This window comes from Olea europaea, chromosome 16 (genome assembly GCF_002742605.1).
Source record: "Olea europaea var. sylvestris chromosome 16, O_europaea_v1, whole genome shotgun sequence".
NCBI lineage: Eukaryota > Viridiplantae > Streptophyta > Magnoliopsida > Lamiales > Oleaceae > Olea > Olea europaea.
In genome coordinates, this window is record NC_036252.1 from 6,172,821 (window position 1) to 6,189,592 (window position 16,772).

General features: G+C 31.2%; 1 protein-coding gene across 1 annotated transcript; it reads left to right on the forward strand.

The window, feature by feature from the left end:
- Positions 1–8,255: 8,255 nt before the first annotated feature.
- On the forward strand, positions 8,256–9,430 carry LOC111412549. The gene is made up of 3 exons (XM_023043484.1): positions 8,256–8,868; positions 8,910–8,982; positions 9,295–9,430. The coding sequence occupies exons 1-3, from the start codon at positions 8,256–8,258 to the stop codon at positions 9,428–9,430; spliced, it is 822 nt and encodes a 273-aa protein (XP_022899252.1).
- The last annotated feature ends 7,342 nt before the right edge of the window (positions 9,431–16,772 follow it).

Genomic DNA, 16,772 nt, shown 5'->3' on the forward strand with positions numbered 1-16,772 from the left:
ATTTTAATTATTTATCTAACACTTAATTTACTTTTTTATTTTTAATTAATGTTTAAACACTTATTTTAATTCTTTACGCATATTGCTTATTTCATATTTACAAATTTATTTTAATTGCTTCGTAAAAAATTAATTTAATTGGCTTTTTCATATCCTAATTTAATTGTTTATTTTTATTATTTCACAAATGTTTATATATTTATTTAAATTCTTTATGCATATTACTTATTTAACATGTAATTAATTATTTTAATAGCACTTATTTTGATTGTTTATTTTAATATTTTAATTATTTTTCTAACACTTCATTTACTTTTTATTTTTAATGAATGTTTAAAAACTTATTTTAATTATTTACGCATAATGCTTATTTCATATTTACAAATTTATTTTAATTGCTTTGCGAAAATTTAATTTGATTGATATTTTAATTTTCAAATTTAATTGCGTATTCTATTTTTTTTTTTTACAAATGTTTAAATATGTATTTAAATTCTTTATATATATTAATTATTTAATATTATATTATTTCTTTTAAATTTTTTTTTACTATTACTTAATATAAAATAATTAATTAATCTAAATTAGCAACTAATAAATATTTCGATAAATAATATAACATTTACATCTTATATTTACAATAAATAATTTTAAATACATAATATACATTCAAATTAAGCAATTCAAATAAATAATTATATATTAGAGAACACAATATAATCCATTAATAATTATTTAATTAACTTCAATAATTAAGGAAGAAAAAAAAAGCCCACGGCCCAAAATAACGGTCGGCCCAGGTGCCCAGTCAACTGGGTTGAGGTGGCCCAGTCAACTGGGTTGCCCAGTTGACTAGGTACCTTCGCCCAGACAGCCCAGTTGATTGGGCCGGTTAGGCGTGCCCAGCCGGCCCCTTCCATTTCCTGCCATGGAGATCGCCGAAAAACTTCATTTCCGGCGATCTCCACTCCTTCCCAAACAATAACAACCCAAATTCCACATTTATACAAGGATTTCTCAACACATATATATAAAATCATACTTTTTTCCAAAAATAAAAACAAAAACATGGTTTTTTTTTTTGTATAAAAATCTTACCTTCTTCAGAGAGAAATGGCCAACTAGGTCTCCTGTTTTTCCTTCTTTGTCGATGACTGGGTTAACCGTGTTACAGTACTTTTCCACTCGCCTTCTGCTTCATTTTCCTTGCAAGGGGTAAACTTGGGTTTCTCTTGATTTTTGTTGGTTTTCATTGTTTTAAGTAATTTTGCTTTTTTTTTTTAACTGGTCAAAGGCCCCTTTGAAAAATTGGCCGGGTCAACCGGCTGTTGGCCACTATTTTCTCTTACAATTTGTGCAAAAAAATGCTACTTGAGAGGTGGGTTCTATCAAATGTCCTGAAGTAAGTTATTATATTTGTAAGTGCTATGTCCTAGATCCAATCGATTTAGGTTGTAAACGCTTTTAATATGTTTAATGCATTTAATTTTGGCGAGATCTATTATTTATTTAAATTAATTTTGTAATAAATAATATTAAATAATAGAATTCGAAGATCTAAGTTTAAGTGATTTGTTAATCAGAAGGAGTTGTGATTGTGATATACAAATTACATATAATTGGAGCTTGAATAAACCGTGGTCGTAAGTAATAACGAGATACGAATATCGTTAATACAGTTAGACCATCACGTGTGACATTTCTTACTTGTGAAGTAAGTAGCTGTTCTCACGAGCTAAAGTGTGATGACACTTAAATGAACACATGGATGTTTTGTTAAAGAACAAAACATTGGAGACCCGCTAAGAGATTCCACATGAATAACTATTTGAGTGTCAGTGGTTAATCTTTAACGTTCGGTGATGAAATTGGTCCTACAACTTGAGGTCATCATAGTGCCTTATTCGACAGTCATATTTTGACGGTGTTAGATGTTGCTCTGTCAAGGGCCGCTAATACGACATCGTTCGGGTATGTCAAGAATCATATGAAAGTTGTGAATGACCAATAGAGGATTCGTCACTTTTAGATAGTAAGAGATTGTGATCTGCATTTTGTTCAATTAAGTCAATAACGAAATTCTTGGTCAAGATGTACATATAAGTCGAAAAGGAGTTTTCAACTCATATTGACTTAATATAAGAATTAAAGATATGATCGATAATCGAGATTGACACACTTCCATATCTCGTAGTTGATCGGATCATATTGACGAAGGGATTATAATTTCATGGTAAACGAACCGTTTTGATTCTGTCATACCACGTGACATTTTCCGTCACATGTGTTGCCCTGATACATTGCTAGATGTCAATCTGAGACGACAAGTGTGAATCTGTGATAAATTAAATAAATTAAAAGGGTGTTTAAGTTATCAGTTTTGATTAGATCAAAATAATATTTCACGTCGTTAGGCATCGTGACCGAAAACCTAATGGGCCGCACACAAAAGAGAATTGAAAGATTGAAAATTGTCAATTGATTAATTTAACAATCGTTAGATAAATTAATTAATTAAATTTGTTATTTATATTCTCGAATTAATTAATTCACGGACCGGGCCGAGCGCGTTCGGGTTTATATAAATACATGACTAGGGTTTGAGATCCATAAGATTTTCATTATTCTTGCTGGCACAAGAGGAAAAACCCTAACAGTTGCAGTCTATTCTCTATATGAATTTCATTGGAGGCTGGACAATTGGACAGCTGTGGGAGACAGATTCAAGCTGTTGGAAAGGAATAACGCGAAGGAATTTGCAAAATCAAGAAAAAGGTATATTTCTCATTACAGTTCTTATCTATATACAAAGCTAAATCCTGAATGGGAATTGAAATTTGTTTAATTCCACTGTGCATGTTTAAGTAAATTCACAACAATATTCTCATGGGAGGATAGAGCAACAAGTGGGGGAAGTAAGATCATGCCATGGGAGAATAGAACAAATGAAAAAATGGGTCAGCATGTTCTCTCTATGCAAATCAAGCAGAGTAAATAGAGTCAGGATATTGTTTATGACCCCTTTCACACTGTTTGACTCGATGAAGGCTAGTGACTTTAAGAATTGGCACGTACAAAGCACCTTAAAGATTACTATTTTTACTTGCTCGAGTTTGCTCAATTTTTTGGTCTGAATTTAAAGTTGTTTACTTATGTTATTTCTTTTTATGAATGGGCGAAGTTGATTCTTTTCATGTTTTGTAGTGTCAACGACATCGCCAATCCATTGCTCTATTCTCCCACAGGAGGATTTCCCACCCTTGCCTGCCTTTTGCTTTGTTCTCCCACAGTAAATATAGCTCTATTAAGGAAAGAGTGGTGCATAAATCGAGTGTCTGAGATGAAAATATCATGGATTTTCAAAAAGAAGCAGCTACCATATCCTAAAATCACAATAGGAATGCTAAAAAGGATGTAAAACCATTGTGATTGAGCAGCAGAACTGGCTGTTTATTGAACATAGTTGTGCAGAATTAACTTAGATAACTTTTAATAAGTTGTGTTAAGATTTTGTGTACTATTATGGCATGTTTTTTGCACCAAACTGGATAGGGTTAAAGAATAAAATGAGTTTAAAATTGTCTAGTATCATTTTATTGTGTTGCCAAGTACTACGTACAAAACACGCTGTTAGCAATCTTGAACTCATTTAATCGGTTAATAAATTATTGTTTTTACTTCAAAATTTTCTTGTAGTTAGTAAACCAATTTAGCTTCATTTTGCAGGCAGACCAGCGTCATGTCTGTTGATTTTCTTACCAACTCATGGCTTGCTTGTGCCTATTTGGATGGTTTCAACCAGCTACCAATCAGAGCAAGACATCCTTGTCTCGTACAAAACTGGAGATCAAGAACATTCAATCGGTTCATAAAGAGATTTGGCTGGAAAATCTACGGACGCTCTTGTGGATTGAACTTAATTTATATTTAGATATTTCTCTACTGGATTCATGTATTAAATATTTATGATAAGTGAAAATTATTGTTATCCATTTATTTATTTATTAAACAGTATTTTCTTGCAGTCTATTTTTAGAGCGAGGGATGAGCATTCTTGCTTTCGAAGACCGACTTCATTATAAACATAAAAATATTGCTCTTTAAATTTGGTCTTTCAAATGTTTCAATTATTCAATAGTATTCAATAATATTCTACAAACAAATAGTTTTCCTCCTTAGACTGAAATGATTCGAGCACATTAAAAAATAAATAAATAATAATAATAATAATAATAATAATAATAATAATAATAATAATAATAATAATGATTTCGTAAAATTATTTCTTAAAAAATCAATTAACAACTATTTAGATATAAATTGATATTAACAACAAAATAAAATATTCAATAATTTAAGCCTTATTTCGTTTGATTACTCAACCAATGTTAATCCCAATTATATTATTATAAATAATAATACTATAAATAAATTGCGGGTAATTCATGCAGCCTAATTAAATATTGGGTACCAAAATTAGACTCCTTTTTCAGCTGCGATTCGTGTCCTTTCGTCTTTAATAAAACAAGAAATAATACTAATGTCAACAAAAACTATGGAAATATGTTGACTTGGTAAATAATATTACTACAAGATTCGTGTTAGGTTCGATCGTTTCTTTAAAATAATATGTTGTAGGTTTGACTTTATGTCTCTCTATGAAAATTTTTGAACTATATTATTGCAACGGGAACGCACATGTAACCGTAAATGTCTTGTGCTTAGGTAGTAAGTACATTATTATAGTTCATTAATGTTGAAAACATTTTATTCTAATGCAATAGTAAGTTAATGCGTAGATATATACCCAAAAAAGGGAGAAAAAATCAACAACAATAATACAAGTTACCTGAATAAAACTCCTAGCTACTCACTATTCTAATTAATATTAATTCTCCAATTGGAAAATTAGAAAAGTTCATCATAATAAATAATAATGACATTTTTAATAAGGTGGATTACACAATATTAAAAAATATAAAGAAAAGTAAATAAAATATGGTGTAGCACAATGTTCTTTCATGTCTAGTACCACCACCAAACATAATCTTTTTATAAATGGTTTGCAATTGCGAAGCCTCCGGGAATGGACAACCAGCCTCGCTGCATACTGAAATTTTCGTAAAATCTACGTAAAAATTTTGATTTTTTTTTTTAGTGTATACCTAATACATGCATATTTTTCCCCTTTAACATTTTTCGACCCCACCCACCCCACCTGCACCCCGCACCCACATCTCATATTCGACAACTATTATTTCAAAACTATTTAATTTTCATACTCATTTTCAACCGCACATTTTCACAATAAAAAATTTTGCACGAAAACTTAAAACTTTTCCCTACTTTTAATCACATATTATCCAAAAAATCACTATTCAAAACTCCATTTTTTCAAAATAATGGCATAAAATTCATCAAGCAAGTGGTCTAATCTAAACGTATCTTTAGCATGCATTACTGAACAAAATTTTAAGTTTATTTTCTTTTGTCTTTTTAACATTGTAGAATGCACCTCATCAAGCAAGACCTAAAAGATTTGTAGTACTCCCAAAATAGCATATAAATGCAAATAATCTATGTGTTTTTAACTTATTTTTATGTCACTTAATTAAGACATCAACATCAAATCCTTATTATATGAACATGTTTGATTGTGCTTAAAAATGACGTCTTTTGACAATGTATAAAATCATAAATTTCCAAAACAATATATTCAAAATCTAACTCCTTCAATTAAATCCCTGTTTGGTTTGGATAAAAATAGATTTTTTTAGCAGATTTTAAATAAAAATTGATAAAATATATGGTTAAAAAGTTTATAAAAGTTGTAAATTTCATAATGTGTAGTTGAAAATAAATTTAAAAAATGGGAGCCGAATAAGGACTAAATGAAAACAAATGCTCAATTTTGTGGGACTTTTTTAAATATTCAATTGAGTTTATTGTATTTGGAGAGTTTAAATTTGTAAGAAATTATAAATTGCTATAACATCGAACTGAGATCAATAAGACGTTAAGATGTAACCAATTCAAATTTAAATTTTACCTATCTAGACTTTTAATTGTTTGAGTTCGTGAGCATTTCAAATTCTAGAAATATTAATATTGAGTAATCCGAATTTAAATTAAATCATCAATGTTACCATAAATAAAAAAAAAAATTTCAAACATTATGACAAATAATGCAAGAGTGGAATGATAAAATTGACCAAATAATTTCTTGTACCAAAATTAAAATTCAACGTTGTCTTATTTATTAATTGGCAACTTGATGGCCTTTCATCATTTATTATCTTCTTCCATCAATCACTATTTCTTAATTTCCTTGTAACTTTTAATTAAAATCCAACATGGACAAGTAAAAAATAATTCGATTATAATTCAAAGTTCAACTTGTTTATTTTACGTTAAAGCGTATATTTATACGCTCTATAAACTAGATAAATTTACACACATATAAATCGTACATGTAAAGAAAATTTATTTTGTCGACCATCCACGTATAAGTTCAAGATTTTTGTCTATCCTATTTCTATGTTAAACTATTTAGCCCTTGTTTAGTTTAACTAAAAAAAAAATAAATTTTAAGTCAAAATCGATAATTAATTTTAACCATATATTTTATGAAATCGACAATTTTATCAATTTTTAATCACACAAGTTAAACGGTTGAATACGATACAAATTTATTTATTTGTATACAGACTTTAAAGCTCCCTCGACCCTAGGGTTAGGTCTTCCAAGGATGTAAAAGGTCACATGGGGTAACAAATGCTGTAAAAGGCAATTTTGTACACTGTTATTAATTTCTTCTTAACATATACAGCAAGTCATGTAAATAGGAAAATTATATCTTGATAGACTTCACCATTACTTTTCTTTTTAATCAGAATTTGTTAGGGCACAATAATGCTTCTTGTGACCAGAAATTAAATATAACTAAGAGCAAAAATGTGAGAAGCCCTGAGTACAAGTTTTTCTAGTGATTAATTAATGTACTTTCAGTTGATTCTTTAACTATCTTGTAGTTTCTTTATTTTTAGCTCCTCTTTGGTGTCACTTTAGAAAGTTGATAAAAAATCTAAATCAAAGTCAACAAAATTAATTTTAAGCATACATTTCATCGAATTTCATTAAAATCTACTAAAATTTTGATTTGTAGTTACATCAAATAGGGGCTTAATGAGAGCCGAATGAACTATGACGGGACGAAAGTCAAGAATTCTCTGTTTACACGTAGAAATTTATATAAACACGCTATAAACCACAATTAAGTGAAATATCATACCGATTATTTAATGAATTAGACTTTTCAACAATATCTTTAGGTTTATGAGTCATTGACGATAAAATTTTCAACTATTTTTGTTAGTGAGTTGTTGACCAGACAAACGTGACAAAAACTTCTTAATCATTGATACTAAAAGAAATAAAACAGCCTTCTCACCTTAGTTATAGGAAGAATTGGCCTTACTTAAGTCTAATCTACTTAAATTAATCCATAGTTAATATAGTTTTAGAGCTACATATTTCATACATGCTTCAAAAATCACTCTAAATTTGTCACAGTACAATTATTAGAAAGCTGCCTCGAAAATAATTTATCATCATTGAGGTGTCTATGGAAACAACAAGGTGTCACATCCCACAAACTCTCAAATTATAATAACACTATTCTAATATAACGAGGAATCGACAAACAATTAAAAAAAGGCTTTTGAAGACACGTTAAAAAATAAATGGTCATACCAAACAAACTTATGAAACTAAAAAATTATAATGAAAAACGAACAAAAATCACTTTCAACAATCTTCGCGAGAAATCTTCTCGAAAGCATTCAAGGGGTAAACAAAATGTACGAGGTAGGCGGTTGCCCGTGTTACTTTATTTCTCAACAATGAAACAAAGTGATCCAAAAGTTAGTTTCTTGCGCTTTTTTATTTCAAGTTTCTTCTTCATGGATTGATTGTATTTCTTAATTTATTTCATCTTTTGCTCCGGACTATATCGAGTAATGGAGTCATCTGAGTGCCATTTCATTTAGATGTTCAATTTGATGAACAACTCCGTGTAATTTCTGTGACATCACAGATTAATTTCAAAGCCACCATCACTGACCACCGACCCTTTATTACAACTCATACAATCACAGACTCTCTAAGTCAATCCTTCCACTTGTGTTTATATTTATGAACTGCTTAATTTTCTTCGTGTATCGATAATTAACTCAACTGCATAATCTCTCTCTAAGATGGGAAATGCAATTTTCCAATGTTGCAAACGAGAATCAAGTGCATCAGTGAAGTTAATATTCCAAGGCGGCGCCACCAGAATTCTTACAGAAAAACTCGTCGCCGGCGAGGTTATGTTCGAGTTCCCGGATCATATGGTATGCCATGCAGACTCATTCTTCATAGGCCAACCAATTCCTGCACTGGCCATTGATGATGAGCTCATTAAAGCTCAAATATACTTTGTTCTTCCCATTGATTACTTCCCATCTAACGTTCTTACAGCTTCTACTCTAGCCGCCTTAGGAAATCGGCCAAAGAGCGCTGCTGTGAGTTTCAAGGGGTGCCCTTTTGAGCACTTGAAGGGATCAGACGGTAGGGTTTCGATCAGGGTTTTGCCGGAATTTTTTATCAAACTGTTTACAGAAGGTAATGAAAATGAAGGTGAAGATTCCGATAGTCCCGCCGGTGGTAGTTTTCTGTGCAGCACGCCGGAGTTGCAGAAGCATTATAATCAATTGGTGGGGTCTAAGGATCAAGTTTGGTCACCAAAACTCGAGACCATTTCGGAGTATAAAATTAAGTACTCGCCTTGCAGATTCATAGGGTTGGAATGGAAGCAAAAGGAGGCAGGTAATTGATGTTCAGTTAAATTTAGGAAGTCCATTTCAAAGAGAGTGATTACTTTATCGACCTCCGTTCAAACTTCTTGATCTTCCGGTGTGGCAACGAGCTTGCGCTTTTTGGGTATTACTAAGTGGGATTAGACAATATTAGACATGACAAAATTGGCCTTCTTTAATAACTCTTAATTTATGTCACATTCGCGGTGTGACGTGTATCTTCCCCCATTCATCCAAATTTTTGGGATCACCTACTCGAAACCAAGAAAAGAATCTCTCGAGTTGTCTAATATATTGTTACATAAAGCATGTTAATTTTGTGCATAAATTGCTCTTTTCAATTTTAATGAATATATATATCTGTAAAAAAAAAATGTCTAGATTATGTGGACTGGATGAAATAATCGTTAATCATTAGCTTAATTCAATAATTAAGGTTTTCTCAGCAGAGATTAAGGACAGCTTGTTTCATAAATATATTAACTTTTGGATTATATAGATTTTTGAATGACTCTGTTGGTGAATATATAACAGAAAACTCAATTAAGTTCTACATTACAACATACAGTTAATGATGAAATATACTGATTTATCAAGTTATTGTGTACGTATAAAGATTAATTTCCCAGTTTTCTTGTTCTAGGTTGATATTTTACAGAAGATTATTGTCTCTTTATTTCTTATTCTTAAATGAACGGTTGAGTTAGAACTTTGCCAATTTTTTTTCCTTAATAAACTCTAGACTCCAATATGTTAAATTTATGTGAATTTAATCTAGTCTAATCTTCAAATTTTATACAAAGATCTGACTATCAACTAATTAATAACTTATACATTGTGCATTTCTATATTTTCGATAATTTAAGTAAACAAATGAAGATTAATGTTGTTGTATGATTGCAGGTACATGATTTCAATTAAACAAGTAGCTATTGAGTGGATTTAAGAGTCTAGATGTTTAACCCGTGTTTGGTAGTCATTTTTTTGGGGGAAAAGACATTGTTTTTAATAGTGAATTTTTGGAGAATATGTAGTTAAAAAGTAGGAAAAAATTTTGGGTTTACGTGTAGAATATTTTATTGTGTGAATGTGTGGTTGAAAATAAATATGTTAAAAAAAAGGGAGTTTTGAAAGAAGAGTTGAGATCTGTTGCCCGAAATTTGTTGTCCACTTAATGAATTAGGTAACACTTTAATGTAAAATGATGTATCAACCATTCATTGGTGGACTGCAAATTGAATAAGAAATTTTGGACAGTAAATTTCAACTCTCGAAAGAATGAGAGACAAATAGTGGCTCAATTGTTAATGTAACCATTCCTAACTCGTATTTGAATAAAGTAGAGTCTTGATTAAAATAGTATTAACTAAAAAATTAATAGAATTTAAACTATCGAATACCATCTTACAACAACTTTCCAAACAATTCATCATCTTGTGTGATATGACCCCCACATCAAATAACTACAAAAATATTATTCGACATATTAGAACTTGAACTACATCTCTTACCAATGTTGAACTTTTAAGATAAAACCTCAACTCTTAATTCTTACGACAACTATGAATTTGTCCCATGGTTAAGAGAAGCCTTTTGAGCTTGGGAGAACTAAAATGGACACTAATTCATTGTTTATCTAGTTTAGTTTAGTATAGATCTCAGAAATTGGTCAAGGGTATAACATCATATCTTACAATTTTCAGAAACATTATGAACAAATTCAGTACACTACTTGGGAAAAAAAATGACACTACTAGAGTCACAATCTTAATTTTATGCACCATGGAATGGAGACAATATGTTATTATGAGCCTGTTTGAGCCAAATTATTCCAAAAAAATACATTTTTAAACAATGATTTGACATCATTTCAACCATATATTCTTCAATAAAATAATATTACACGCAAATCAAAATCTTTTACTTATTTTTTAACCACGCATTTTCCATCAATACACTATTCAAGAATGCATTATTACCAAAATAATGTGACTCAAACACCCCTATAGTGTAATTGCGACAAGATGCATCCCATCTTTTTACCCCCCTTCATTGTGTTTTCAATACTCAATTTCCACTTAATTGTTTTGATGGACATCATTATTGTTTAATTGGACCTATATATTCATGATTTGGTCTAAGGCCCAACTGGCCCATCCTATGGTTAAGACCAGCCTTTCGAGTTTGGAAGCACTAAATTACTCACCGCCGAATTGTAACACTCTTTCGTAAACTTTCAATTCTAATTTTGCTCTCTAATAAAATGCGATTTAAACTGTATAACATAAAAATGAATCGAAATTGGACACAGGTAGGGGTGAGCAAAAAAAGGGAAAAACCAACCAAACCGATCAAACCAAATCAAGTCGGGTCAGTTTGGGTTGATTTGAATCAAAATTTTGGTTTTATTCGATTAATTTTAACCATTAAAAGTCAAGTTGGATTGGTTTCAGTTTAAACAACCAACTCATTAATTAACCCATCCAATCCGAAAATACATTTATTTATTTATTATTTTAAAAATCATTTTTTTTAAATGTAAAAAAACAAAATAATAAAAACATAAATATAATTTTATCTCAAATAATTTGTTTACTGTTTATATTTTTTCTACCAAAACTCTAAGTATCAAAGAAAAGCAGGCTAGAAGAAGAAGTGTTTGATGTAAACTTCAAATTTAAATTATAGCCTTGCCTTCATTTCGGTGTAATTATTTGTTGGTAGCTATTGGATTTGTATATACGATGACTTTGGAAAAATTGATTCTTTTATCGTTTACATTATATATATTATTGATATGCATTACGCAAGAAAAAATATTATAAAAAAATAAATTTTTAACCTAAAATAGGTAGACAATTTTTTTTACTCACACAAATTCCAAAGTTTGATTTGGTTTGCTTCGGTTCAATTTCAACGACTAAATTGAGTCGATTTTGATTGGAATTTATCCAAATCAATCAAGTCAGTTTCGATTCGAGTTGGACTCAAAATCTATTCAACCCGAACCATGCCCAGGCATAGATGCAGAGGTGGATCTAGGGAATCAGGTTGTGCTATAGCCTGTCCCTCCCGTCCAAATGTTAATTAAAAAAATCAAGTAAAAATTTTTTTGTGCAAGATAATTTTTTTTTTTTTCCATATTAGTTCGCCCTGAATTTTTTTCTGGATCCGCTGTTGATTGGACGGGATCGTATTCCCCCTCTTGACCTCGCCATTTGAAGCAGGACAGTCTCGAGGGACGTAGTTCGAATAATTTTGCCATATGTTACCCAAAAAAATTCTTTGAAAAATGACGATCATGTTTTGATTCATGATCGACGGTGGTGGAAATTGAGGGTTCTGTATAGTGATGCTGATGCAAAGCACAGGATTAAAGCTTCATTTCGTTTATCCAATAAAAATAAAGGTGTCTGCTGCGCCATCAATTGGCTGACGCGTGGAGCGGAGGGGCAGAGGATAATTAACGCCAAAAGCAATGCACTCTTTTACTTTTACCCAAGTGTATTCCACGCGCTTTTCAATTATCGTTTTTATTTTCTTTTTCTAAAAAAATAAAAATAGTAAGCCCTGTTTGTTTTTCATTATTTGCCCATTAAAATAAAAAATATAATAATTATTCATCACATTAAATCATCATATTTGACTTTATATCTTTTGTGTGAAGCCTATAACGATAATATTTTTTATTTTTATTTTTATATTAATGTGTATCAAACTAGACTTAAACAGAAAATGTAAGAGGGCCGTGTGATGCAAGCAGAAGCCAGAAGCGAGTGGGAATGATGGAGATAGGAACGGGACAAAAAGTACGGAAGAGGAAATCGCGGGATGTAATAAGGCGGGTTGTCTTTGCGCTGGGCTCGAGGCACTTACGCGCCTCGTTTTGCGTGAGTTGAAATCAGAAAATCATTGACAGAAGTAGTAGTAGGTCTAAGGCTCATGCACCTACGCTGTAACACACAAAAGCGACAGATGAGAGAGAATCACAGAGACAAGAAGAAGATTGCCATTTTTTATTTTTTATTTTTCTTTCTCTTCACACTTTTTATTTTTAATTTCAGACATTTTTAGAGAAAATTTTTTATCGATTTACTACGCCCGCTTGTCCCCTTTAAAAATCTTTAATTTAATTAAAATTTTTATTTCTATTATTTTCGATCACACAATTTTTAATAAAATAATATTACACGTAAATTAAAAACTTTTCATTCTTTTACAACCATCATATTTCAAAAAAAATATTCTTCCTCTCATTATAGACCCAAATAATGGGGCCAAACGGGGGCTACATATACGCTAGAGTTATACTCTTCCTCCGTTTGGACTACATTAATTTTCATTCCATTACATTTCATTTTTTTTATTTTCAACTACACAATTTTTCATGAAATAATATTACTTGTAAATCGAAATTTTTTTCTTTTTTTTTCAACTACTCATTTTTAAAAAAAAATTATTCCACACATTCTCATTACCACAAAATGGGGGACAAATGGGGACTAATGTGCACCCACCTCACTTTAGGGGGCCCACTGATACTTGGCCAGGGATATTTGTTCAGAAGCAGCTCATGTTTGTCGTGAGCATCCTTGAGTTGACACGACTTATTCATGTGCTTAGGGTTATATATGACCTGATTTAGTCTAAATGTGTCGATTCTGAGTCGATTATGATTGAAAAAATAAAATCTTTTTAACCCTTTATCCTTTTTGAATTGATCACATCCCTTACTCAGCTCCTAGTCACTCCAAAGGAATTGAGGAGATTAATTGATATAGCTGGTTATTGAGTAGATGCGAAAATGAACGTTTCTAATGACATGTGCATGGCTCATCGCATCTCTTAATCGGGTGGAAAGTCTAGAACTTGATGATCAAACTAAATTCGAGACAAGAGATACATTGATGGCCTCAAAATAGATTATATTGGATTGAGTTGGCGCTATTCCTAACATTCAATTGTTAGCTCCTCTTCAGTAATTATTAAAATCAGATTTTAATTTAAGTCAAAATCAAATAATCAATATTAACCATATATTTCATGAATCCCACAACTTTTGAACGGCACATTTTAAGAATTTCTATCAAAATCTACTAAAAATCTAACTTTAATTCTCACCAAACAGAAGCTTAATACCCTCTGTCAGTACAGAGCCAACCTAGTAGCAACTCTTGTTTTCGCGAGTGAGTTTTACTAGGTCATAAAGAGAGGAAAATAGAGAAAATAGAGAATAAGTTAACATTTACCTCCAATTTAGAGCTGATTAAATTCTAGATTTTAATCTAAATTAATGTCAATAATTAATTTTAATCACATAGTTTATGGATCCCACAACTTTTCAATCACAAATTTCATCAACCTCTATCAAAATTTACAAAAAATCTGATTTCAATCCCATCAAATATAAATTTAAGGATAAATCCATATGTATAGAATAACTTCTTACAAAATGTTGCCAGAATAGTCTCATGACGTGAGGTCCATCATGAAAAAAATTTGTCAAAAAATACCCCACTCACCCCCTATGCGTGTATTCTGACCGCATTTGGTGAAAATTTCTTCTGTACATCAAGTATGGCGTAAATTTAATGACTTTATAATGAGGTAAAAAGGAAAACATATAAACAAATTAGAAGGAACGAAATAGTATCAATTTTCAAAACATCGATATACTGCCTTTCACTATAATGGATCTAGTTCTAGGTCTCAAGTTAACTTTCAGTACAAATAATTACTGGCATTGTTTATCGCAATGTACAAAAAGTTCAATATTTCCCTTTTTAAATGGTCGACTTAACGTGTTCAACTCAAAGATATCCCTATGCCCCTAACCAAAGCACTGCATATCCAGAAAGGAAAAAATAGAACATATCCATTTTGCTATTTTGCTAGTGTCTGCCCCCAAAAGCCAAGTAAATTTCTTGTCTCATTAAGGAGCTAATTTCTTGAATTTTAGGAAGGAAAAAAAAAAAAAAAAAAACCACATGTTCCATATAACAAACTCAATTTTAAAATAAAATAATGCTTAATACATGAAATTTCATTAAAAGAATAAAAACTAGTAACTAGTGCTCATAGAGAATTACTCATTTTGTTCTTGTTTGATTTTCATTCTTGTAAAAAAAATGTATTTTTGAATAATGTACTGATGAGAAATGTGTGATTAAAAAATAAAGAAAAATCATAAATTTGCATATAATATTATTTTTATTAAAAAATATGTGATTGGAGTGAAGTCAAATCACTATTAATGAATGTATTTTGATGGAAAAAAGGGCTCAAACAAAGGCTTTATGTGTATTATTCAACGACGACTTAACTTTTGAGCCTTTCTTTAACGTGACACTAATCTTCTCTTAAATAGAAAAGTTTTCGTTGAGTTGAATATTCAATCGTGTAGCAAGATTCACCCTAGACCACTTTAACGATCCCACCTCCTCAGAGAAAAGGCCTTACGGTGTTTCTTGCTAAGTCAAGCTCTTCGGTATTATAGGAAACCCTTGGAGAATATCCACTAACTATCTTCACCTTATCAGATTTATTTTTTGAGTGACTTGCGATATTAGTCGTGAACTCAATTTTCTATTTAAAAAATTTCAGTACATTTACTTTCGTAACGGATTCTTCCATGTCTACAAAAGAACACAAGTAGCACAAGTTTCATTCTGGTAGGGGTCGGACTATTTTCTCACACAACGTAAGTTTGTTATCCTAAATTGTATAAATAATTAACTGTTTTTGTGTTTTTTGTCAAAAAATTGGAGCGTGGGTGTCATATGAGAGATAAAGCGCGTGGAATGCAAGATATGGAGTGGGTAGGAGAGGATATTAGAGAGAGGGATATGAAAGGGAGACATGAAAGTGAGACAAAAAAAGTGGGTATGGGGTTTGTGGCTTCGTGTTAGGCAGCGCCGCTGTCTTCTTCTTTTTTTTTTTTTTTTAAAACATTACAATTATTACCATTAATTACACTTCCCTGAAATTCTCTTCTCTGTCTCCACTTTCTCCACTCCCACCTAAAATTACATTCATAAGTAATCTCAACCCCACTCTTACTCGTGTGGATCCAACTTTAATAATGTCAAACTAAAACTGTACATAATTTGCAGGTTATTGCATCAGTTTGAGAATTTACTTAGTGCGCATCGAAAGGATAGTGACTGCGAATTTTCCCGTCATCCAAAAAAAATAAAAGAAAGAAAAAAGAAACTGAAACTGCACAATTTATCACTCTGCAATGGGTCTATGAAATTTTTCACGGTGTCACTCTTGGGCCACCTTCATGTACATAACATCCTTCTTGTCCATACACGATACGGACCTCCCCCTCGTGAACAAAATCCATGTAAGTCCCGCAACATGTCACTCCTAGCACATCATTATCTTCGCCCTCGCTGTCCCTATAGGATACATAACCCCCATTTCCCCTCTACTTCAGCCTTGCATTGCATCAACCTTCCTCATCTTCTTTCTTCATTATGCCAAACTCGATTTATTGATGTATTGGATATATTTGACTGAGAAAATGACTCGTTTCCACAATTTCAACGTCAATTTATTGAGTAAATAAATATTAACTTGACCAATTCAAAATGAAGCTTTTTAAATTTTATTTATACATTGTTTAATTTATTTTTATTTTAAAGACATGGTCGGTGATTATTTATATTTGAAGCTCCCACGTGACGGACAAATCTAACTTTTTCTCCCCCTAAATTTTGATTAAATGAACCCAACCCTTTAATTTAAAGAAATTAGTGGGACAAAACTTGATATTATGATAAGAAAAGGATTAGGCTCGGTGCTCGAGAAAGGAACACACAAATTGATCAATGAATAAAGAACAAACTTGTCTTCCCAAGTTACAAATAGGTTAGATGTGTAAATTGGATTAGAATTGTCCCCTTGGGA

What these genes read in the sequence shown, in the direction of transcription:
- LOC111412549 (XM_023043484.1), top strand. Translation starts at nt 8,256, where the DNA reads ATGGGAAATGCAATTTTCCAATGTTGCAAACGAGAATCAAGTGCATCA. An exon ending in ATGGAAGCAAAAGGAGGCAG is followed by an intron (nt 8,869 to 8,909) that starts GTAATTGATGTT and finishes TCCATTTCAAAG; the next exon opens with AGAGTGATTACTTTATCGAC. An exon ending in AACGAGCTTGCGCTTTTTGG is followed by an intron (nt 8,983 to 9,294) that starts GTATTACTAAGT and finishes TCAATAATTAAG; the next exon opens with GTTTTCTCAGCAGAGATTAA.